Source organism: Anopheles darlingi, chromosome 2 (genome assembly GCF_943734745.1).
Source record: "Anopheles darlingi chromosome 2, idAnoDarlMG_H_01, whole genome shotgun sequence".
NCBI classification, from domain to species: domain Eukaryota; kingdom Metazoa; phylum Arthropoda; class Insecta; order Diptera; family Culicidae; genus Anopheles; species Anopheles darlingi.
This window is the reverse complement of record NC_064874.1, coordinates 22,097,960-22,124,656: the sequence shown is the minus strand read 5'-3', so window position 1 is coordinate 22,124,656 and position 26,697 is coordinate 22,097,960. Positions and strand designations below refer to the sequence as shown.

Below are 26,697 nucleotides of genomic sequence, written 5' to 3'. Positions count from 1 at the left end.
ATAGCGATCGCGTGGCATTATTTTTATGCAACCGACACGATCACTCGTGTCCAGCCAACCGATCGAAGTTGTGAAGATCGATCAAACGCGAGGCAGGTAGTAGAAGTAGTCTCTCTACTCGCCTCGCCATTTTCGCACGATTATGGCATGGCTTCGACTGTCCGGCCGACGTTTCCCTTAATTGTTATAGTCACAACACATCAAAAGGCGAAGAGTTTGTTAAATTTAAAACAACATATCACGTATGCCCATCGATCGTAGCCATTCTGGGGGTTGCATTGTTGCAGTAAAAGCTCAAGATGAAGACGCACATAACACGTCTGACAACTGTTTTCAGCAACAACAACGACGACAACAGACATCAGAGGCAGACGATCACGCATACAGCTCGCACACACACGTTCGTTGACGTCGTTACTCAGTGCGAGTCGCGTTTATAAGGCTCGACGACAGATGAGCCACCACACGACGACGCATCGAATAGCTGATCGAAACCGACCGATACCGATGAAGATGCTGACATGTGCTACACGAATTTGTGAAAATTGAAAACGGGATTTGACGCGAGCCCCCCGTAGGTCGATGGAAGATGGTTTTAATAGAGTTATTACCTGCCTTCGAGCATGCCGGGACTGTCAGTCAAACGATCTTCGGCGTTCCCTTTGCCAGTTAGACCAGAGCCAGCGAGTTTCCTATGCGATGACGGAAAGGCCAGAAGCTAAGCTTCAAATGCCATTTCACCGCGCGCGAACGATACGGAATTATACTACGTGGCGCCATTTTGTTCTCGTCTCTCCCGAGGCGATGCACAAGGGGCATCTACTCGACACGGTGAGAACCAAAATGGAAATTAGATGTTTCGCTGGCAGCAGTCAGCGATCGTTATCAACACCTGAACCGATGAGGTGTGCGCACCGTAGAACAGGTTCGAGAATCTCTCTCTCTCTCTCTCTCTCTCTCTCTCTCCTGCGCCGAGTACCAGGAAGCAGGAATAATGCGCACCCTAAACCCTCGGTACATTCTCATCATCATCATTGCTGGAATGCAGTTTGATCGGTCATCACCAACGCATCACGCTTTGACCTCGTTGATCTTCTCAAAGCACGATCACCATTGTGCTTTTGGTTTTAATTTTCCGAAAACGCAACTTTCGCACCAACGGAAGTGAGCGAGCGACGCCTTCAGCCCTCCCTTTTGGGCTACTTCCGCCGTTTGCTCCGAATGACGGTGGCGCCAACATATGATTTTGCAAAACCGTGGGCCGTTCGGGCGGCCCGCTACACAAACACACACACATTCGCCACTCGTCGCGGCTTGTTTGCGATCGTAATTGCGACCCTTTTGCTGGCTAATTGAAAGCAGTAGCAGCAGCAGTAAGCTACTGGATAGAGAACTCTGGGGCTCGGGGGTCTCGGTTCTCCTCGATCTCGATCTCGTTTTGTTTCACTCGGAATCATTTCATCACCAGACCAGGCACCAGACTGGCAGAGTGGCTGGCGTGCTCTATCTCTCCGTCGGTCGTTGCCGCCAACGAGCCGTGTAAAGTGTGTGATTTGTCTAATTTACGGACCGGTTGAGCGGTAGCAACAACAGCAACAACAAAGCCACAACAACAACGATCGCAATCGCACGAGTGACTTCGTGTCGAAAACGCGCCTAGCTAAGCGACAAACCCACGACCCTCACGCCCCTTGGCATCCACCCCTGCCCACGGTGGGGGTGTTGAACCGGTCAATTCCGTCGAGCCGGAGCTGGAGTACTCGAACCGTTGCTGCTGCTGGAAAACAATGCAGATCGCGTGGAGTGGCAAAAGGTGCAATATGCAATCGCGCTAGATGCTAGATGATCGTGGAATGGAAAAATGGGTCTCGGAGTCGACCGAATGGCCGCCGCACGATGTGACCTGGTCAGTGCAAAATTCACTCGACCGCTTGCGGATGAGGAAAAAATGGAGCAGAGCATAAGCGTCGTGGTCGGCAGATGAACCGGCCCGGTCAGCTTACACCAGGGAACGGCATCTTGGGCTTTTAATCAGGTCCAGCCGATGATGCAACCGATGCGTTGTGGCTCTACTGACCGACCACGGCATGTGTGTAGCTGTGTGTGTGTGTGTGTGCCCGGTTGATCAGGAACGCAAAAACCGATCCATTATGGATGAGAAAATCGAATTTGGCCAATGGGATCTGGAGGGGGAGATGTGCAGATCAAATGTGGTGTGGCCTTTCGTCGTGTGAACCGGCACCGGATGGCACGATTCGGCACGCCATCTCTCTCTCTCTCTATCTATCTATCTCTCTACTGCAGATGTAATCAATCGATTGAACCGGGAATCGCTTTTTGATAATACGATAATGGTACGAGGATTGAAAGCATTTAGCGAAATGAACACCAAAACACAACACAACAAATGCACTCCTTGGCGTGTTGAGTAATGCTTTTGCTCAACATGAATGCATAAAATCAGCAGCACAGGAGGTTTGTTAGATAGAAACACTAACGCCAACACCGATAAGCGATCAATACGCGTCCAAATCGGCGCAAATCTTAGCATCTAGAGCATAACCGCATGTGATTTGAGCATTGCATGAGCATTAACAATGCATAATGAGGCGAGGGACCGATAATTGAGCCATGACCACGCATAATCGGCTCTTCACTCTTTTTGTGGCCACATAACAGCTGGTTCTGCGCAAAGACAAAAAAAAACACACACACACACATCGCGAACAAATCATGCTGCGCTTCGCTCGCTAATCGCACGGCTGATTTCTTCATCGTCATCGTTCGATACGTACTTGGTGTGGACCTCCTCCGTCTTCGGGGTTCCTTCGGGGCCGGATTTGAAGCTCTCTGGGTTTTTGGGGTTTTTGTTTTTGGCCTCGTACCGTACGAGAAGAGCAGCAGCGGCATCGACGTCGGCGCTCCGCTCCGCTCCGTTACGCTTTGCTGGAAGTCGTAATTTAACATATTTTAATAATCATCGGTTTTTGTCCTCCGTCCTCCTGTGCTCCTCCTCCATTGGTCCGGGAGTTCCGCGTGCGCTTTCTCCCGGTAAGGATGACCCCGTACCAGTGGCAGTGGCACGAGCATTACGACATAATGTTGCAGATTCGCATACGAGGCGCACACGCGGAAGACGCTCCGCGGTATTTGGGACGCTCGCTTCGCTCGCTTCGCTTACGACCGGCTCTCGCTTTCGGTCTCGGTTGAATGTCAGGAGTCATGCCGGCCGGCCAGCGGACCATATGGCACAACGGCTCACGCTGAACCCATCCATCCTGCTTTTCGGGTGGATTAGTTGCTTTTTTGTTGGTTTTTGCGCCACGGAACGAAGCATCCTTACTTCGTGGCCAGGCCAGTCGACGTTCGTTCGATTCACGTGCTGTCCGGTACGTGTTGCAGGTACGTTCGACGACCGACGACGGTGGCCACTCGATGTGTAACTAATCCGGGGAGTCGCTCGGCAGTCGGGAGCATTTCGTGCCAAGGACCTGATTATCGGTAACCTTTTCCCTTAGCTGCCTTTCAGGTTCGGGTTAAAGGTAGCAGCAAGTGGCCACGTGCATAGCGCCCCTTCCCCAGAGAGCCATTTGTCACGATCGCGCCCGACCGCGTTTGGTAACCTTTTTGACGAATGGCCAGAGCCAGGACACACGCAATGGCGTCATCAAATGGCACTCTTGGTCGCGATCGGAATCTCGGATAAGCCACGGGCGCCGTACAAGCTTTGACAGATCGTTGCCGGTGATCGTTGATGTTGGTTTAAGAGATGAAATACGAGCTTCGTTATCAGTTGGCTTTTCAGTGCGCGGGAAGAGTGGGTGTAATCACCCAAAAAAAGGGGATTATGCTCACACCATCTTCACGAGCGCCATCACGGGCAAAGGGTACAGGGACTGTCGCTCTGGCCGGAATGGAATCCAACGAGCTAAACGCCAACCGACGGGCAACGATGTCAGTAACAATCAAATTATCGTTATCAAACATTGGCTGTTCGGGTGCCGGTGCGGTAACAACGTTCCGTTCCGTTCGTTAGGAAACAACTTAATCGTGAGTTTGCCGTTTGCCGATGAGACCCAAACATGCTAAGGTTGTCGGGGGTTATCGATTTGCGAAGAGACTTAATTGTGCTCGGTACCGCAAGCAGTGCCAGGAGGAGCGCTGCAAGGCCTTTCGTCTTTTGTCGTCTGAAGCCGGTTGGGACGTCTTCTCGTGAGAAACCATTTCTTCTCTTCGGGGATTCCCGGCGATACTGGTGGGGACATGTGCATTGATGGGTTGAATTCGTGCATGGATCGCAGCTACCGATAAGCACGCCAGCACGCCATCAGTCCCCGGAAGCGCAGTGCGGCGTATTGTCTTGGTAGCCGGGAGCAGCAGATGCCATAAGTCACCTGGAGGTTGGCTGATGGTGGCTGAACCGATGACAATCTTCGAAGACTCGGAGACGATCGCCCGGGGTTGGTGGGCTTCTCTTTCCGTTGAATGCCGTTGACGAGTCACTTTTGACTTGTTATTTTCGTCTAATTGCACTTTCGTCAATTCATTTAAAGGGAAACTTATTGAATTAAACAATGAATTAATGAATTTAAGCGGGGTTGGGACGCGGTAATTTGGAGATACTCGTTTGAAGTGATGTGTTAATACTAAATTTTTTCCCATGAACAGCTGTTAAAGCTCTAGCTCGAGAGAATTCGGCCATTGTTTGAGGAATATAATGCATATATGATTAAAAAAAATGAACCATGACATCAATTCCAGTTTCAAGGAAAAAAAACACGAATTTATTTATTGTATCCTATGAACAATGATGATGTAATTTAAAAATCTGAAAGAAATCAAAATACTTTCGCTGGATTATGAGTTTTTTCCAGGGCCTATTGAGATGATATGTGAATTTTAGATATTTCACAAATTATTAAAGTCGAAAAATTAATGGTTACTACGATTTTCCTCGAAAGAAATCGACAATTTATAGAAAAACCAGACGAGACTACGACTAGAAAGTAGTGAGCAAAATAAGTACTTCAAATTTGGAATGGCCTACTCCAGCATTTTTTAACAACATTGTTCAGCAACAATGGACACCGACTATGAAAAGTAAATGCGAACACTACATGTGAGTTGCGTTTACAGAGAATAAAAATAACTTAAAACCAAATAAGTATTTAAATCCATCCTTAAGTTCACTATTCCAAGGATTTTGAATGTTTTTAATGATGATGACCATAAGACACTGCTCATACTTCAACGCTACGGATGCCATTCGGTCAAGCATTTAATATGCTGCATCATCATTTTCGCATTACCGGTCACGGTGTCGAGTTGATTGTAATGCAGTCCACCGCACCGGGGTCCCAATGGGCACCGGGTCAACATCGTGCGAAAAGCGACTCGCCGAAATCCCGAAATTTGCAACCTCGTCCATTGAATTGGGCGCTTCACTGTCGTTATGTCACCGTCGCCAAAACGTCATCAGCATTACAAACGCAAAATGGCACCAAGACGGTCGATGATGGTCGACTTTCCTTCTCTCACTTTTACGCACTACAGATGGCCGCAGATCGCGGTGACGGAAATGAAGTTGACGTCGTTCGTTGCGTTGCTTCCCATTCGGTGACACCAACGGCCTTAAAAGCAAAGCAACGCGCGACTTGAGGTGTTACCGAGCATTAGAATCGCGGATGCGTCGCGAAGATGACACCTCGAAGGTGAGATCCCCCAACGTCCGGACGTTGCAAATCCGGTGATTGTATGCAGACTAGCGGCTCGGTGGCAGGCGCGAGATGTCAGTGCTCGTTAGTGTAACTCATCGATGACATTTCCCCAACCCCCGGGTGTGCGGCTTTCGTTTCAATATTCAAGGTGTTGCACCCTGTCCCTGAGATGTTGCTAATGATTGTTTGAAGCATCCTCATCCAACTCGCGATCCAAGGGTACACATCACGATACGATTTACATTTCGAACGCAGAAGTGATCTGCCGAGTGATGCTTGACTTGTTTATTTCGGTATCAAGAAGCACCCTCCAATGGTCATGTTTGTGTGTGTTTGTAGATCGCGAAAACTCACATTTCGCGATCCACTTGATTGCCAAATTTAGGGCTTCGGTGGTTCCAGATTTTGGTCCATTGAGGACGACGCCATGACAAGTGGTGAGCATCAGCAGCTCCTCTCAGTTCCATCTCGATGGGGATGGGCATATGCTCCAGACGAGGTCATCGGGCGGCCAAGGGTGTCGCAACCCACGAGAGGAACACTCCCCGGTCATCGAAGACAATCGAGAGCATGATCCTTAGCGATCGGCGTGATCTTCTCGTCCCAGAGGCATAACCAGACATTGCTAGACGCTGCCAGACACCAAACTGAGTCGGAATGTGCTCAATGAACCGGCGAAACGATCTCGGGAAGTCTTTGGATGAGCATTCGATCCACGAGGCAATAACAATTGTGACCAAAACGCGTCCACGGTGTGATGTAAGAGTTTTGTTACATTTTGCCATGCCTAAGAGGGGGGGGGGGAGGGAGAGAGGGGAGAGGAGTTGCAGACGAGCATTGATCGCACTCCCGGCCCGGCGTGACATTGTTTTAACTCCAGCGGCGCACTTCACCAGCGCGTGTATCGTTGCCATGCCTGTTGCGTTCCAATTACCGGCCCTCCAGTTGGTCGACCGATTGTGTGTGTGTGTGTGTATGAGTGTATCCGTATATTTCGGTAACGACAGCCACGGTCATCGGCCGAGAGGGAGAGGAAACGGAATCGGTTTGCGAAGTGCTTGCTGGTTGCCTCTTTCATCCTTCATTTCGCGCTCGTCCAAGGGCTTGGCTTGTATGAAGAGCAGTCCCAGCAGCAGCAGCAGCAGCACCGGCAGCAGCAACCAAACCCTAGGTCTAGGAGTATGACAGACGAGCCCACGGTGGTGTTTGCATCACCTGCTGGCTGCTGTCACGGTTCTCGCGCGGTCTAGCAATAATGGCACAGAAAGGTACTGGGATGGTTGTGATCCACCCCGTGGCGTTGCATGAGTCTTTAAGGTGTCTGGCAACGATAGCAAGTTTTACAGTAAAGAAAATTTTATAAGCCTTCATTTGGAGAGTTGAGGAACTTTTTTTTCATATGCAAGTCCACGATAAAAACTTTATGTTAAGAATGCTGTCAAAATAAGGTTGGAATAAAGTTGCCAACGTGGCCAGAGACGGTTGAGATGAGAGAAACATTCTTCACGATCGAAATTTTCTCTTTTCTAGTTCGGTTGGAAATTTTGTCTGTAAAGAACTGTCAAAATGTGCGACTCATACATCATTCATATAGACCTCGCCTTGCTGTGTTATTGGTACTTGTTTGAGAATTACAAAACAAACCATTTGCAATAAAGTAACGCAACCGCGCCAAATGACAGCCAACGAAAGTTTTTTTTAAATCGAAAGTTGCTTTCGTAGCGACGCTCCTCTAGGAATTTGATTGAGCTGCCACAGTTTAAATAGAGCACGATGCTTATCGAGGCTAAAAAGCTCGACTAAATACTCCCAAAAACCTTTACCTGTCAGTGTCTAATGTGCGTCATTCTTTGGCGCTCCGAACTAACCACCGCAGTGCATATCTTGCGCAATCGGATATTTAAGTCTCTCGCGGCGCACACTCCCGCGGCGCATGCTGTCGGCTAATTAATTAGACCACCCCCCGCGTGAGGCTCGTTTGGATCGATAAGAAATGAATCGGTCAAAGATCGTTGTCACAAGGTTGTCACAATGATTCGGCCAGAGGGTGGCCATTGTTTTGCGAGCCAACCCCCCAAACCACAACGAGTGCTCTTGGGTGGATCGAGGATCATCATCACCAGCATCGTCGCCATCGCACCGTCGCGTGCAAACCGCCCGAGACGGTTTCGTGTAGGTTTTTGACATTTTCAATTCTCGAGCACATCGAGCGATGCTCAGGTTAACGACGCCACCGATGCCAACTGAGCTCCACCGCGGTGGCTGGGCAAATGATATTTAAATTTTCAACGATCCTCGACGATCCGGTACAGCCCGGAGCCCGGAGCAGTGAGGAAGGGGGAGAGGATGTACTACAACCTCTGTGGTGATGGTGTGGCGTCGCTGCAACTCTGTAGCCACCGCCAAAAGGGGCCGTGCCGTGGCGAACCGAGATTTCGACCGACCGTTTTGTCGTGCATCAGGGAGGGAGGGGGGGGAGGGGAGAGGGAGGGATGCGCCACCCCAAAACAAACGAAACGAACGAGACGAGCGAGCGAACGAGCAAGGTGGTGAGCGAGTTCCGTTGTTAAAGATCAGAAATCACTCGGCAAAGCAGCAAGCAGGACCGGCGGCCCTGTTGTTGGTGTTGTAATAGAGCACATTCCTGGAGTCGAAGGCCCTTCCCCGGGCGCCGCGAGCTTCGAGCTTCGAGCTTCGTTTTCGAGCTGCGCCGTGAAAGAAAACACTTTCCGAATTGTCATTCCACCTGGCCCAGGGACAGAGACCGCCAGCATAAGTTCATGGTCAGGAGGAGCACTGGAATGTTGCAATACCATCAATAATAAAAAAAACCGGCCGCTTCCGGGGAGAGGGAGCTCCGAAATTGATGGACGCGTCACTTCGATTCGATCCACTTGATTGGTGGACCGGACTGAGGGTGAGTGATGGGTGCGTTACGATCATAGCAACACGATGCCTCCGCCATGTTTGCATCTACCGCGCGTTTCAGATCATCGCGACGATTAACACCTTCCGCGCGTGGCTCGTGTTGGTGTGGGAGTTCTAGGGCTACGGATCCCTTCCTCTCGTTTACTCGTTTGTCTATTCATAACCGAGGGTTTAAGAATGAAATCCGCATTCCGGCGGGGTCACAGCTTCAAGAGAAAAAGCTTCACTCTGACAAGCTTCGCCTTCGCTTGAATCGATCAACGATCGTGTGCTTCCTCTAGTCTGTGGATCTAAAGCCGCTTTCACACAAGAGGCATTTATTGACGCAAAGATGCACAAAACTCGTTTGTATTTCATCAAAATATAAGGAAGTGTTCAGACGTAAACACTATAGCGCTTTGAAAGGAACCTTTGTTGGGTGTTTTTTTTCTTGGATAAAAATCTGCATATTGTAGCAGGTTCTAAACCGACTGCAGCAGGCTACACAAACAAGTCAGCAGTGCACTTTAATTTTGTCATTTATTTTGAAATGAAATTATTTAAATCCCAGTAATCCTTGTTTTGCATGTGGATTAAACTATTTATCATGCTTTGACAAGGTGTTTGCTATTGGTATGGTGCTATTTGTTGTGTATTTTCAATAGATTTTCGTTCAATCTTCGTGTGAAAAGCAAATTTAGACTTTTGCCAACTTTTGGCGTTTTGAAAAGCACTTTGGAGTAATAAATTACTTAAGTCTCCTGAGCAGATGCATCGCTCCATCGATCGTTCGGATCAGGGCGGGATGATGGATGTGGCGTCACCGAATTCCGGTTAGATTCCTGCCAGCCAGCCACGAGACCAGAAGTTGATTGTGATGAGCGCCTTTCGATACAATCCTGGAGCCAATTAATGGGTTCGTCTCTACATGAGCATATGCCGGATGACCTTTGGCCCTCGCCTAGAGGAATCATCTGTGTGTATGTGCGCATCCGTGGTGGGTGTTTATCGGCCCTAATGATGGTACGCTTCATCATCCCTCATCAGCCACGGATCGTAAGCAGATTAATCATTTTTCTTACCAAAGCATCCACCAATCATCGCTCCACACAGCAATAATCGAAGCCATGCGAAGCTCGAACGCGATGCGATTCTCCTCCGGATCTGCACGAATTCGCATCCGCCAAAAGTTCACTTTTGCCGCATGATTGGTGGCCACGCGGGATGTAGTGTGTGCGCTCTCGCGGGTAATCGCGTGCGCGTGCGACGTCTACTAAATCAAATGACAATCAAGGTTCACGGAATGTGCAATGTGATCATCATCCGCGGCGCAGGCTGATCGAAGCGAAGTGATTAATGATTCACGAGGGAACAGGCAGTGGCGTTTGTCTCGATAGCAGCAGCAGCAGCAGCAGCAACAGGAGTGTGTCCTTGGCAGAATCCCGAAAACACTTTTATTGTGCCAATCGAACGGAACGCGCCGGTTTCGGTGAAGCATCACACTTCGAAGCTGGCATCTCTTTGTTCTAATCCCTATTGGCAATTCATTACACAAGCGCCGAGCGTAGCGTAACGTCTCTGATGCGCCTTCTTGTGACACGAGTCACGTGTTTACCGATGCTTCACCGTCAGACCAACGCCTTTCCTAGGGAAGAACGAGTGTGCGCGCGCGCCCGTGTGTGTGTGTGTGTGTGTGTTTGTCCGTTTACTGCTATATTTGCTCTGCTGTTAATCAGAATTTGCATATCGATGAGGCATTGCCGCGAGACGACAAAAGCAGCAGCAGCAACAGCGGGCCGTCTGTGACCTTGGGCGGGATTTGTTGAATTTATTAAATTCGCCATTTTTGCATGAGGCGGACCAGCGGCGGAGGCCACCTGAGCAGATGATAAATGCAGATGAGCCCGGTCCCGCTGAGACAAGCGACAAGATCGCGGAAGAAGGATGTGAAATTGGATCTCCCGCAATGCCGCGATCCGCGATCGAGAAAAGTTAATCGTAGCCCGCAGGGACGCAACCCGGCCTTCCTTGGGGTCAGGGGATGGGAATCTTTTTGGTTTTTTTTTTGGGTGACACCAGAAGAAAATAAAAAAGAGAGCAACCATCCAACCCGGATGGATAAGATCGCGTGAGGCCGAAAGCATAAAACAATAATCCTCTTCTACCGGCGATTCGCGTTTGCGGTCGCGGCCACGATCGCTTGATCTGGTCACTGGTCATTGGGTTGGCACATAAAAGCTTTGGCACCGGCGATAGCCCTAAAGTTAGGCGAGAAATGGTGCCAGAAATGGAAACAAGCATTCAGGTTCGTCGCCTGCTTGTGTCGGCTTGATGTCTTTTGTTCCCGGAACGGTGTAGCCCGGTTACCAGGGTAACCATCACGTTGCCCACGTGATATGCGTCACTTCGGGGTTCAGAACAGGCGGCCGCTGAACTCATCGAGGGTCACACCGACTCCCGGGTATGCCGTCCGTATAAACCCATTTGTACGCACGACAGTCGTCGTCGCTGCCGCGGGCAATCGTAATCGGCCATCGGACGCGCAGAGGATGTGAACGCGCAGGAATGCTCGCTGGTAGAAGTCGTTTGGAGTCACCGCCTCCCACTGCCATCTGAAGCTCAGCTCAGAACCGGAACTCGTGGAAGTCGCAAAGCTGGAGATGAACCCCGTCCTGGGGGTCTTTGGAGGGGTGGGCGAGAAAGGTGCTTAATTGGAGCAGCGCGACACATGGTTTTGTCCTGGGCACCCACGGGACTAGATTTATGATGATTGAGTGGTGACCAAAGCCTATTATGACTGGTAGCTCCAGGTAGCTCCAGCTTTTTCGTTAGTCACTCGGTTGGTTTTCGTGGACACGTCACTCTCCGGGTTCATTATGGAATGTCCAAAAACGGTGCATCGCCCAGAGCAATGGACCATATACGGCTCAATCAGGAACATCACGAGAGGGGCCTTTAAGTGTCCTTTAACTCACACACACACTGACGCACGTATGCACAAAATTTGAATTCTCGTTTATTGAATTTTGATTCGCTGCAATTAAGCGGCATCCGCAGGAAGGCGTACATCGAGGTGAACTCACTGGCGAGTGATTCGAAAGAAAATGCGCAAAAACCTTGCCCCCCCCCCTTCCATAGTACCATCGTGCTGCCCGGCTGCAAGTGCTCCCACAAGTGCCTCGAATTCTCGCCACGAGGTCTGGTCGAGAGCGAAATTGCACCTTTTACGTTTCGAACGCGAACGCGAATGCGATGCGCCGTTTCGATTGCGAGTTGGAGTTCAGAGGTCAGTCTGTGGCGAACTCCCGTGCATTCAGCGTTGGTGTCTGCCGCGACCCTTTCCTTGACCTATGCGTATACGTGTCCGCCAAAACGTGCGCCATCGACCGTCGGTAGCCGGCGCCGTGCGGTACCGTTCACCAACAACCAGCTGGTTCCACTCCATTCTTGGCCGATTCCTTCGCTTTGCCATCGTGGATGGACGTGGGCCGCGAGCGCATTCGCGTAATTAATGCTCGAGTATCATTATTCATTTAGGGTTCCAAATGAACCAAATGAATGGTTATTGAATAACAAATTCGTAAGCCATCAAGAAAACATCGAGCGAACAGCTTGGGCATGACCACGGCGTAGGGATGCGGTCCGTGTGCTGATCTTACGGCTGAAGTCCACTGAAACCCCCGCGGGAGGATGCTGTGGCGAAGGAGGAGGTAGCGACGACGCCCGGATATTGCTGCTTAATGCATCGAGAGACGTGGTTTTGTTTGGGTTTAAGTTACTTGGCCGACGATTGGCTCATTGTCGCTGCACTCCGGAGCGGCACTCCGGTGGCCACATCATCGTCACGGTTCCAGTAGTTGCTACCTCCGCTCGATGCGCCCTCTGGCACGGTGGCGAGGGTTTTCGGTTTTCGGAAAGCGCACCATTCGTTTCCTTTTATGCAGATTGAAAACATGGATCGCGGATCACGGATCGCGGGGCACGGCGTCGCATCTGTTCGCCCAAGGCTATCGGTGAACTTTTATTTTGTCTAGCCCCCGAACACCATGTGTTTTGTGTGTGTGTGTGTACGGAAAGCCAATCCCTTTCAATGTGCACGCATCGGCATCGCGCTGCGCTCTTCAAAACCTGCGATGATCAGCGTCACAGCTGAAGAGGCTGAGATGTGAATGAGGTACCATTGGTTCGTGGATTTCCTGTGCGAAATCTAGGAAATCTTAAGCGTCCCCATCGGGGAAGAGAGGACTGTGATCACAATCCGTAGGTTCCGGGGCATCTGCAAGTGACACTAAATATGTTCGCGAAACGCTGCATCTCGTCGCATCCCACACGACGACGAATAGAATGACGCTTTTTGGAACATCCACCACGGCCATGGGATACCGACATGTGTGTTCGTGTGTGTGTGTGTGTCCGTGCATGGGTGTGTTCTCCTTCATTTTTACCGCCTCAAAACAGCTGCGACAGGCGGCGGCCAGGTGGATTATGTTTCGCTTCGGAATTCTTGTTCATATTCAAATGAGGAGCATGTAGTAAATGGTTTTCGAATCCCAAATGGTTGCTGGCATTATTAATGCAGCAAGGAAGAAGTCCGCGACGGACCAGAGGTGTCAGTTTACTCTGGATGACCTTCGCACACGACGAGCAATATTTGTCCACACCACATTTCCGTGCTCAAAAAACAGAAAAAAATACAAACACAACGAACTGCATCACGGGGGAGCATCAGCAGCAGCTGCTGCTGCTGCTTTGGCCATCGCTGCGTCGCTGAAACAGTCTCATCAAACGCCACTTCTGGATGATGAGGTTTCTGGGTCAACGGATCATCGGATTTCCCTCACATCCGACACGAATCGTTAAATTAGACCATTAAATCCCGGCCGCGCTAATCTAGTCCCCCTCTAGACCCTTGGCTTGGCATGGCATGCTAATCAACGAAGTGATCATCACCGCGGTGATGTTTCCTTCGGTTTTTTTTTTAACGAGAAAATGCCCACCGGACATTCTAGTCCTTGGATCGTACCTTGAAAGCACACAGAGAGAAAGACAGCAGAAGATGAGAGGTGGTTAGAGTGCCAATTATTTTCGGTTCGACCGAGTGGAGTTGCGGGACGGACGTGCGGCCGGACGCCAAATATGGGGAAGCGATAAAGATGGTACGCATTACACGGTTCCGAGCGTTATCTGCGCGCGCGCGGCTGGAAATGCAAAACCCCGACACCGGATGGATGGTTGTGTTGGTCGTTCGCCAAATCTTCAAATAATTAATTATTTTCGTGTGAACCCCGCGGCGGCGTCTCGTAGAGAACACACGAATGGCATTGCCATTCGTATCATGCTGATCCGTTTGGTTGTCCCGTTCCGATACGTGGTGGTGGTGACCTTTCTCGATTCACATTTCGCCAGCCAGGTAATGCTAGACATTCAGACACCACCAGACACTCGACGGACCGGCTGCGTCAACACCACTTGAGCGGGCCAGCTATCAGATCCAACATCATCATCATCATCATCATCACCGTCACCGTCACCAACATCAAAACGAAGTGAGCAAAGTTAATGAGTTGCGCTGACAGTGAGTGAAGAGTCCTTTCGTTGACTCTTCTGCTCGATTCCTTTCGAATTCGTTTCGAGACCCGGTTTCGAGATGTTCGAGATTTGTTTTGATTTTCGTGCTGGTGGCACCATTTCAGAAGTGTTATTGGCGGTCGGCTGGCGTAGGCATTCCGATGAATATTAATAAGGTGATAAGACGCAAAGACGCGGAAATATTATCGACGAACCGTCGGCCATGATGTCCCACGGTGTTGCGTGACAGATTGGAATTCACTGTTTACACCATCAAAAGTTGTATCGATTACTGATAAACAACAAATGAGTCATTTTCCTCCCCCAAAAAAAAACACTCTCGCGCGATAATCGTCAATCATTATGTCATTCTCGAGATTAATGTGCCAAAAAGCCGCACCGCCGTGCACACTCCACAGGCCAGCTGACCTTGCTGGCCGGCTGTCGGAGCCTTAACACTTGATCGTTCTTTTAAAAGTTCGTGATCGGTGCGCGAGCCGCTCAACGCTCAACGCTCCAAGCGCTCTAACAGGCGGTCTAATTTGGGCACAAACGTCGGATTGACACTTCACGGTACCGCTCTGGACGGCGTTTGAGATGGTTAGATGTGCCAAATTTGCCCCCCGGGGAACCTCATGAACGAGAGACATCTGTATCGGCGGTACATTCGGCATCCTTGACCGTCGGTTCGAGCAAAATCCTTGCTCTATATGTAACCAACAAAATCACAAACAATGCTGCGCTAACAACGGACGCTGCATAACATTGTAGTACTGCTGACGATCGGTGCTAATTAATCATTGTACCGCTGCGCGGACCACGATCTCCGTGACAATGTCTCGGCACCACACTTGACGTGAAACCCCGAGGATTCCTTCTCCTGTGGAGCATAATTTATGTTTCAACCAGCCGGCGCCGGCATCTTATAGAGCCATTACTTGTCGAGCGCGCGCGTGCCACGGCGCGCGGTAGTACACGGGGGAGGGCCCAATTTGCCACCGGAACAATTGGCTTCTGACCGGATCTGGACCGCGTCCGGATCGCGAGCGAGCGCCTAAGCGGTCAACTAATCTGTTTGCGATCTCAGGCGATCAGAACCCGAATGAAAACGTGCAAACGTGACCGAACCGTTTGGCCTTCCGACGATCGGCGATCGGCGATCAGTGATCACCTGCAGGAGTATGAGGAGGTGGAGGAGAAGGAGGTTTGAAGCTTTTCTTTACTGTCCGCCGGCCGCGCTCGCTGTCGTACGGACCGGAACCAGTGAAGCTCCCCCGACCAACGATCATTGCTGGCACGAGAGAGGGCATTTGAGGTTAAGTTCAGTCGGTTCAACACCTGGGGGGAACAGCGCATTGGTTCTGATTCTCATCGTAGTAGCAGCAGCAGCAGCAGCAGTGGCAGCAGCCAGGGCAACAACGATCGTGGCTTGCTGCGCTCGCGGCACAATTAGCATACAATTTCAGTGAGGAAGTGATTATGAAATCGTCCAATTTCGACTACGGCCATGCGCTGGCGCATTAGACGGTCTGACCCGTTCCCCTCGGCCCCTTTTTACCTTTGTCAATCCGAGGGGTTGGCTTTGATGGATGGCATGGGCGTACCGTGGCCACGGGTCTGTACAGCTACATGAGAAATGCATTATCCCGCGTGCACCTCGTGCGGTACGTCGCGTTTGGTTTGGTCGCGTTTTCGAAACTGGTGCACGGAGCGGTGCGGCTTCGCTAAACATCGGAAAGGTACACATTTCCCAGGGAGGCTTTTCCGCAACATATCATCAGCAGCGCGGCACACAATGGTGGGAAATGAGATCGATTTGCCGGCGGGGGAGCGAGGAGGCGGCCCACTACACTCTCATGCTCACTTACTTACCGGTGCCTTACTTTACATATTCGGGGGCGCTGTCAAGCCACGTCAAAGGTCAAGCCGCGTAATGGAAGGGTGGATGGATCGAAAGGGTCATGGAACGGAATTTGTAAGTATGCTTCGAAGGTGATTTCGGTTCTCCAGTTCTAGGATGACCCTTTCTGTGATTTGTCGTTTGCCTTAAAACAATCCACTGCGAGCGATCTCATTCACCGATAAGCAAACCATAGAGAGCATCGGGGAACTAAGAGACTTCGAGCGACTTACAACGATTTACCTTCGTAGGTAGACGGAACAGATGGCACCACATTTGGGGCGGATCAAAAGTTTCGAAACCAATTAATTACGGTTGGTTCTCAAGCGAGGAATCTACGCAGAAGTGGTTTCGGGGAGCGTTACCTTTTCAGTAAAAAGGAAATTGAGTTTTCATGGAAATCAAGCAGCAGACATCATTTCAATACTGGTTAAAGCTATTGCGCGACAACCATCACAGAGTGTCATCATAATTATGCGCAGAAAACCCTCCCACGATTGCGATCTGCTGGGCATTGAAGACGTTCACTTCTGGTGATCAGTAAAAATTAAAATCTAGGTCAATTCGGTCGCTTTCAAATAGGACCAGTGGCAGAGATTTGACGGGGTTTGCATTGTATGTGGGAAAATTGCTGGAACGGGCACTGGCAGCAAAAGCCCTTTGCAAATTTAGGTAGCACCGTGGCGGAATGGTTCACAGCTTCAGACCAATCACGGTGCCACTCTATTACATTACAGAATGCTCTATTATTTACAAAAGCATCATTTAGACTAACGCACGCACACGGTATGCATTTAAAAGATATCCAAAATATATTTGTTTTTCTATCGTAAATTTGGTTAGTACCTCAATTTAGAAATAGTAATCATTCCAATCGAGATTTGTGCATAACTATCGAAAATAAATGTTTTCACAAGACACAACAGCGAAAAAAAAATTTGAACAAATTTTTTCACATCTCCCTATCGGTCTTAACGGCGACGAGTACTAGATGTGCGTCGTCGTGATGAGCTGCGAGTTCTTGGACGGCTTCGGCTGGCGCTTCGCGAGCTCGCACGGCTACGGGAAGCTCGGCTACGTCTGCTCGGAGTACGTCTGGCCTGACTACGGCTAGCACGACTACGGCTGGCACTTCTACGAGTTGTACGACTTTGACTCCGTTTTCGAGCCGCAACTCCACGACTAGCAGCAGAACGGGTACGAGTTTCCACCATCGGTTCGTGTGGGTCAGAAGGACTTTCGTTGTGACTCATGGCGTTCCTTTTTGTGCGACGCTGAGGACGCGATCCTCTGGACGACGCCCGTGATTTAGGATGGCTCGCTTCGGCTGCATCTTGCACTTCCTGCTCGTGTGCCATGTTGTGATTCTTCATTACCTCCTCAAAGGATAGGTTGGAGAATGAAAGTGTTGGCTATTGAAAGAAATAAATGCTTATAGAAATATTTGATTTATGCGAGAATCACAATCGATTTTACCTTAGATTCCATGACGAACACGGATCAATCAACTTGAATGTTGCTTGCTGATAGCGCTAAACGACGCGAAATGGAAAACCCGTCCGTCGCCTCGGCTGTTTCAATACAAAATGAGTATAATTAAATTGAAACACACCCATAGGTTGCTGAGAGTATTTGAAACAGCATCTACGAGGTCGATTTTTGATATTCCTATGCAACAGCAAGGTACACTTGGATCAGATTTACTGTGCCGACTGAAGAGGAAAAAGAGAAGCATGGGGCGTACAGAATGGATCTACAAAAGTATTTGAAAGCAGAGTAGCCCAGAACTATTTTGGGAAATCAACTTAACGTTTTCCCATGCACGCACACTGATACCTTTTGCATACTAAACAACTGATGCTAATCCAAAATTAGTATTATTGCATTTAAATATCATAATCGAAGAAATTTGTGTCACTGATTACGAAAACTCTCACATTACAACTATTATGATATTATTTGTGGAAGGAGAAGTAAAAGATGAATATTTTAAAAGATGAAACTGAGATGCTTTCGCTTATCGCTCTAAAGATGCAGTTAAAAATCGTCCAAAATATATTTTAACATGTACCGAGCATTTGGTATACAGAGCAATTTTAGCATTCGCGAGTTCAAATCATAATTCGTGGCAACCGATTAAAGTCTCCAGCTTTTCCAAATTTCGGGCTTAACGACGACGCATGCTAGATGTGCGTCTACGCGATGAACTACGAGTTCTTGGACGGCTTCGGCTGGCGCTTCGCGAGCCCGCCCGGCTACGTCTGCTCGGAGTACGTCTGGCCTGACTACGGCTAGCGCGGCTACGGCTGGCACTTCTACGGGTCGTGCGACTTTGACTCCGTTTTCGAGCCGCAGCTCCACGACTAGCGGCGGAACGGGTACGCGTTTGTCGCATAGGCTCATGAGGCTCAGAAGGACTTTCGTCAAGCACCATGGGTCGATATGTTCGCCGATTTCGAGAACGTGAAGTTGTCCGGCGACGCGACCGTGGCTTCATCGCGTCAGCTGCATCTTGTACCGCCAGGTTTTGATGCATCGAATGCATCATCGGCATCTGCTCAAATGATTCCCCCGATGGAAGATCGTTGTTCATCTATGAAAAATGGGGAGAAAAGTGAATTAATTACTGAATCTTTTTAAAGTGAGTAAAGCTGTATCCCTCTTACGATTGGTTCCATTATAGAAGGAATTGGGCGAACGTAAAGTTTCTTGTTAAAACAGGCTCTTCATAAGCTGCACAAAATATCGTCTGTTCGTGACCACACCAAAACCTTAAATGATCGGAATCGGCGCAGTTGCGATGATATGTTTACTATGATCGGGAACAAAGTAGTTGCATTTCCAGTATCCAAAAACTTGTAAAAAAATGGACGATGCAAAAGATGCAACGTGATCATTACCGTTCCCAAAGATGATATAATTTGGACATTTCGTTTGCTACCGCGAAGATGATGACATCAACCGTTGGCTTACTGTTTTGGGCGCAGCTGTGTTTAAAAAGTGATTGTTTGTTCGTTGGACTTTCCAGAAAAATGTTCGGCTCCCTCCGTTGAACCAAGAGGAGAGGTTCATAGTTTTTAAACCCCATACTCTAAAGTCCGGGCCATCGGGATCGGCTGCCGAAACGATGGCGCAGCAATTAAATTAACACGAGGCGAGCCCAACAAAAGATGCGGTTGTCGTCTTCGACATAATCCCCTCGGCGGCCTCTCAACAATCAGGTGCATTGTTTGTAAATGTTGGTGAAGAAATGCGGAGTCTTTTGGGTATTCACTCAACACCGCGCTAGTTATCGCGACAAAACGGGGCGACGCTTGCCTCATTCCGACTACCGCGACGATACCGCTTCGTTTCTTGACTTAAGCGCGTAATTTGATGGCATGGTATGCGAATTGCAATGGCGTACGTTGCTTGGTGCACCTGAAAATTCCTTTTTCCTTATCCGCATTATCATTGATGCGATCGCTACAGTACCTTAAACTAAAGCCACCTTGCAGTTTACTGCTTTAGACAGGAAACGCGCAATAGCACCATGCTCACGCGCCTCGCCCCTTCTCCATATGCTCCTCCTCCTGCTCATCGAGAAACAGAATGTAGAGCTGAGCGGGGTCGAGAAGTAGAAGCCATCATACAGCATCTACGCCCGTATCAACACGCAAGAAACGCAAGATACCCATCTCGGCTCGGAAGATCGTTTCACCCTTTCGCAACCGCTCCTACGCAAGCGCAGCATAATTTATGAGCCTCTGCTTAATTTGCATGCCAGCACAGGTGTACTTGACGCTGGGCCGCGGGTCGCGGTTCTTCTCAGCATGCATTAACATTGAAACCCCCTGCGACCGGATTCATTCATGGTTCTCGAAGGTGTCTGTGTGTTGGGCTCCCATCTTCATCTCTCTGCGTCGCGAAGCATACGAATTAGTGTTCCAATGCTTGCAACATAAGTGCCCTCCGACGCAACCGCGTGGCGGACGCACTTGTTGTTTCGGATTTCCTTCCCAATAAGCCAGCGGCTGGCCAAGCATCAGAGATGAGCATGAATGCATGTTACGAAACGCAACGCGTTGGCTGGTGTGTTTTTTGTCGTCGCCCGCCAGCTTTTGACACTCGCCACGGTCATAAACGGCCGTGTTCGTCTTCTCGTTCGCTCGAAGATGAATGCTTTCTCGATGAAAGTTTTCCATCACCGCAACGGTTGTTACCACGGCGCGTATCTAGAGGCGAAAGGGAGCTTCCGTTAACGATCGAAATGTTTCCAATTCCAAGACAATTTCCCTCCAGAAACGATTAATGATTCCGACGAATTTGGGTAATTCGAACAATCAACTCAACCCCGACACCTACGGTCAGCTGAGAACGGGAAGTGATCATTGCTGCTGCCGATTTGGAATGAAATTGGGGTTGAATTGGAGCCCAACCCTGTATAGAAAGTGAATCGTGTTAAGGAATTGAAAGGCTGGCAATATTTGGCAATTCGAAGTATCGACTCGGAAAAAAGATACTTCTAGCAATAAGTACAAAAACATGTAATGATTTGTTGTAACATTCATCAAATAATATACAAGAGAAGTGAAAAAAATTTAAAGGTTCTAAATAATGCTCGACAATCGGCAAGGACAAGCGCGTTGACTTACATTCATAGCCGGCGGCTATGATTCATGCTCTACCTTACTCCACCAGCTTCTATCTACCGAGCGGATTGACACACGAGCAAACAAGCCGATAATCGGAACAATTCATCATCAGCACACGGAGCTCGGTGCCAATAGGGTGCCGCACACAATAGTGAATAAAGCTATTCCAAATTAGATGATCAATGGTGGTATTTATGCGCACGCCGTTTGCCGTTGCGCCCCTCGGGTCCTGCACCATTATTCACGCGCAAAATTATTAACTTATTCTGCCGTCATGTTTCGTGCCGAAACATTTGTCACCGTAGGCCGCGAGCTGGGGGCACTGGCGCAACATCTGCGAACAAAAGCCACCAGCGACCATCGCGATGCCGCATTCTCAGTTCACTCGCGATGGGGTGATCGGAGTGTGAGCCGACAAACATAGGGACACCCATTTTCGTTCGGGAAGTTACATGGAGAGCCATGAGAAGAGAGACAGAGAGAGAGAGATCGAACTGGCCATTGCTCTGCTGGTCTTCAATTCACAATTGATCGATTAATGTCACGGCCATCCGGCGGGAGATGGAGCAGCACGGCAACTGGGGCCTCATGATGCCGCCATGAAGGCCACGTGTTGGAAGATGCTATATTGCATACATCGCGGCGTAGTTCGTTTATCTTTCGCGCCAAAAAAAAACACATGTTGTTCCGCATTACTATCCGTCCTTTGTTTTAATTCGGCTAACCCACCATGAAGGGTAGTTTTGTTCCACTTTTGATCAGGTTGCAATAGCAGATGGCCTTTTTTTTCGCGTGAAAGTTGACTGCCTTCCGTCCTTTATTATGCCAAACACAGACACACACACACTCGAAGTGAATTCCAGAGACGATACAGAACGAAGCACCGAAAGGCCAAACCGAGGCCAATTGGGGATGAATTTTTCCATTAAATTTGATGGAATAATTGACCTCTTGCTGTGTGAGGGAGGGAGGTCGTATGCGGAAGCTATGCTCAACCTGCGCACCCACGGCACCCGCGGCAGTGCGATGCAAATAATGAACCGTAATTGTAGCGAGAGCGTATTGGGCGCTCGACAATCATCGCCCCTGACCGTGGAACGATTGGTATTTACGCCTTGCTGCTGGTCCATCTTACAGTAGCCTACTACTCCGCCACTGAAAACAACATCCTTTCGCTTTGGAAGATGGAAAGGAATGATGCAACAACTTGATCGAATCAATGGAAAATACTATTTTTTATATGAATCTAGAGATCATTTCATTCCCCGGGGAGATTCTAGCACAGTTCGGATTAACACCTTCACCGTGGACCTGGGAACGCGGGCTGTCTGGTGGGTTTACAACACACTCGAGCGCTTGACCGGAATTCAAGTGATGCTCGGATGGCGCAGTAAAAGCAAGCGGCACGCTTGCCGAAGAAGACCCAACTCACAATGCAGCGTACCACTCGAGTGTCCTCTTCAACAGGAGCAACAGTTTGATGAAATGCCAAAAATCCAAACACCTTAGCTCCCCCTAAACCTGGTCTTTTGTGTGTGGCCGGCTCGAAAGCCTTTTGCCTTTTTGCATGTGCGGGATCAAAGGCTCAAGTGATCCGATCGTTTATCTGTGTGTGCACATGCAATTATGTTTATTTACATGCTATCAATGGTGCACACTTGGGAGGGGAATGTTATGCTGCGTGTTGAATGTGCTGTGAAGAGTGTTAATAGGTTAAAAAGACTGGCTCAATTAACATTGCAACATTGTGTGAAATAGCACGTCACGCTGTGGGTATGGCACGGTGGAGTGCGAGGTAGCAAAACACTTTGCATTTATCGTGTTTATCGACGTTGAATGTGGATAATAATGCCTTTTGAAGCGAATATCGTTAATGATAAGTGATAGAATATTTTTGATAAATTTTTAAACTGCATATATTTTACAGACATCTGTTGTTCCCATCCAGCAGCATAAAACATACGGTCCTAACTCTCACATGATGTCCTCAGTCACGTTATGCAACAGGCTGCATCAATCAGCACCACTACGATTACACAAAGCGCGCACAATTTAGAGCAAATGTGTGTGTCCGTGGCGCCTTGAGCATCGATCATTTTGCTCATTGTTTTCCAGCATTCATCGACCACCATCACCACCACCACTACGCACACGTCCGCTTGGCCAATTTCGTCAGGCCATCCCCCATTGGCCGGGCGACATTTGCCATCGATTTATCCGTTGAATTGTTGATGAGAAATTGCATTACCCGGTGCCAAAGACGAAAAACAAAATGAACGAAAATTGAAAAGCATAATCGAATGTCTGGCTGGCCAAATGTGCTGGTGGCATCATTTAATTGCCTCCTAACTAACGCTACCGTGTGCGTCATCGCCGTTACCGCAGAGACGGTAGAGTAGGTTGCGGTGTATAGATATGACAGGTTTCCAGCATGCAACGAACGCTGCGAGTGCGGTCACGGGAAGATATTTAATTAGTTTTTAGCCACTTTTGTGTCGTCTCGCCGCCAGGGGTTGTGGCGACGGCGTCGGGTCATACCATAAACCTGTCAACATCGATCGGTACGCTTTTCATCGCTAATTTGGCCATGACACGAGCTGGCTAACAAATGGCCATTCGGAGCGACACTTTATTGCGTTCGTCGCTTCTGGTGAAGCTTTGAGGACACCCGCCCCCTCGGGTGGGTGGTGTTTGGTTGTGTCTATGAGAATTACAAAATGTTTGATGAAAAATGGACAACCGGCATGGAATGTTCTCAACCGGTGCTGGGGCTGGTGCTGGGGCTGAAGGAACTAGGTCAAAAGGAACGGATTGCTTGGTGGCAACACACCTTGGATGGGATGTTTTTTTTTTTAAAGAATTCCACAAAACATATGAGGTCAACTGAATCATCATCGGCGATGATGGGTTGTGCCGCTTGCAAATGAGGACCACGCAGCACGTCCTCGGCATGATCCAGTGGCCAGCCGATGTACATCAAAATGACTTATGCTGACATCTGCACTCTCTCTCTCTTTTTCTCTCTCTCCCTCTGGCTCTCCACAGTCACGGCCGTTCAATGATGGATCGTTCAAGCTGACCACCAGGACCAGCTTCTCCTGTGTGGGACGGGGTGCCGGGTACTACGCGGACGTCGAAACCGGCTGCCAGATCTATCACATGTGCGATGGCCTGGGGCGACAGTTCAGCTACGCATGTCCCAACACGACGCTCTTCCAACAGCGAATGCTCATCTGCGACCACTGGTACATGGTGAACTGTTCCAAGGCGGAGAGCAACTACGCCGCCAACCTGTTGATCGGTAAGGGCTACGGATAACGGAATGGCAGGTCAGGGAGAGACATTAATTATTCGGACTCGCTCGCAGGTCAACGTGACAAACCGTTCGTGCCGGAGGAGGAAAACGAAATTCGCACCCCGAGACCGGACCTACTGGATCGGCCGGATGCACTCGACTTTGGTGGTCCATCGCTCAAGAACTTCTTTAAGGTAAGTGACGTTCAAGGTACACCGGATGCAGTTACCAAGCGCACTCAGTAACGGGTGATTACTTTCAGTCCAATGCACCGGCACTGCAGAATGCAATCTTCGATGCTCAGGCTCGTAACCGACCAGGAGCCATCGCTGCCAGCAGCACCGGAAAGGCGGCCAGCACCAAGAAGTCATCGAATGCTGAGATCTTCCAGGAGAGTGCCAGCAACCATGGGTTGCCAATCCACTGGGGAACACGGTTCGCTGATGAGACCCCGGATCGACGAAACTCGAACAGTACGACCACGGAACGCGCGGAACAGGAAGCGACCCGTACCGATAACAAGCGGGATGAGGAAAAGAATGAATCTCGCAATACGGTGAGCATAGCGGTTACTGCCGCGAGTCCGTCGCAGCTTCCGAGGACGACGAGCAGTCCGGTTAGACCATCGGTGAAGGTACCATCGCGTCGCTATGAACCACCTTTTCTACCGGAGGAACTGTCACGTCGTCAGGGCTCGTCTGTGGAGTCTGATTTGAATACTATTCCAACGACACAGCCACGTTTCAATGGTGGCGCAGGTATCACTACGACAACCACTGTACGGCCGCAGGTGCCAAACACCAGATTCAGTACAACACGAGCACCGCCGACTACGATTACAACGACGACGACCAGGGCACCGATACGTCCTAGCCAGTTCACCATCGGACCGCAAACAAAGCAACCGGTCATCGGCAATCGAGTACCGGCCGGTCAGCAGGCTTTGCCTCGTATCCAACCATCGGCACAATTCGTTCCCACTTCAACCATCAACCAAGGAACCAAAGGCGGTAGCAGTAGCGTCCCATCCTCGGCGGATCCTCGTCAGTCCAGTTTGGCCGCTTCGCCAATCCTCTTCAATCCACCGGCAGCAACGGCTGGTCTGTTCGAGAAGCGGGCCCCAATCGTACCGCTCGGTGTACGGCCGGATCGTGTACCCGTCCCATCGCGCGATTTGCTTCCACCGTTCGAGAACATTGCCAACTTTGATCAGATCAAAACACGGTACACCAGCGAATCGATCTACACTCGACCATCGATAACGAACGAACCATCGGCTGGACCGGTGAAGACGGCCATTGACAAGCTGGCGGATGCGGTACCGAGTCGCATTCCATCGCCATCGGTGAACGTCGGCGCTGCGGATAAAATTCCAAGGCCCTTCAGTGTTCCGGCGCCAGCGAACGATCTGTTGCCACCGCACAAGGAGTACGTGTTCTACGATGATGCCACGACACAGGGACCACCGATCTACTATCAGTGGAAATGGTCCGTTCCTTCGTTCGGTCTCGATCCACCCGGATTGGAGGCGCCACCACCGCCACCACCAGCATCAGCGTCATCATCAGCAGCAGTTGAAGTCTCTGGATCCGCTCCGCTAGTACCAACATCCGATGTGGATGCCTCGGCAGCAACATCGATCCCGGTTGAAGTGAAACTGGACGACACGGAACGGTTAATCGAACAGCTAAATCCGGCCACACAGCAGGACCACGACGGTGAACCAGGGTCAACGAGACGTGGTGCCAGCCGGGATCACAATCAATCCGCACGCTCGATCTCCTCGGAGACGGGTAACTTGGGCGAGAACCGGGTGGTGGAGATTGAACCGAAGCGAGTGGTGCAGTTACCGCAGCACAACTACCTTGCCCTGAGGCAACAGTTTGCGATACCGGACTTTATCTTCCCGCTCGATGGAGCCGCCAAGGGTGGTCAGTATGGGCAGGTGGAAGCGGTCGACTCGTTTCAGGTGCACATTCCCAGCGATGCGGCACCGAGGACGATCGACGCGGTGAAGGGACGATCGTGGTACGGCGAAAATGCCCGGTGTCCCGAGTGTCATCCCGGATTTCTGCGACCCGGTAGTTGCGAACCGTGTGTGAAGGTGCGTCGATGAAACGATGTCACGACCTTAGACTCCTTCACAAACATACACACTGTAGCAAGATAATGCACTCATCACACCCTCCCTCAGTCCCTCATCCCGCGCCTTCTGACCGCGCTATCATCTTCATCGAAACCATACACCCCCGATCCAGGGATGACCGGATCCGCATTTTGCCGTCGCACCCTCGTCTCATTCTCATGCGCAGACACCGTTGTGCCGATGTAAATACACGACTTTGTACTTAAACATGCTAAATAAACTCATTTCCGTATGTCGATTTCATGGGCGGCATAGCATATATGTTTAATGTAAAAAAATGCTGTGTCTTGTGTGTTTTATTTGAACGGGAAAAATGAGAACTCATTAAATAGATAAACTAGCAAAGCTTTCTCAAACTGTTACAAATGATATAAAAAGAATGCAGGCGACCACTGGACTTGTGCTTCTTTCGTCAGTGGATCAGGAGTTGCGTGCAGCACGATGTGGTGCTGCTGCTGCAGATCGATGTCCCCGATAAGAGCGGTTCTTCGTTTGTTGGAAAAACATACCGAGCGTAGGACACCGTCCAC

The 26,697-nt window shown here is 49.8% G+C and overlaps 1 protein-coding gene across 1 annotated transcript in view; it reads left to right on the top strand.

Annotated features, from left to right (window-relative positions):
- Nucleotides 1-26,430, top strand: part of LOC125948801 (mucin-5AC) — a 30,695-nt gene extending 4,265 nt beyond the window's left edge. The window contains exons 2-4 of the mRNA XM_049675223.1: nt 23,772-24,027; nt 24,094-24,215; nt 24,284-26,430. Coding sequence (XP_049531180.1) covers nt 23,772-24,027; nt 24,094-24,215; nt 24,284-26,137 — 2,232 coding nt within the window. The 3' untranslated portion in view covers nt 26,138-26,430. The remainder of the gene's footprint in view (nt 1-23,771; nt 24,028-24,093; nt 24,216-24,283) is intronic.
- The last annotated feature ends 267 nt before the right edge of the window (nt 26,431-26,697 follow it).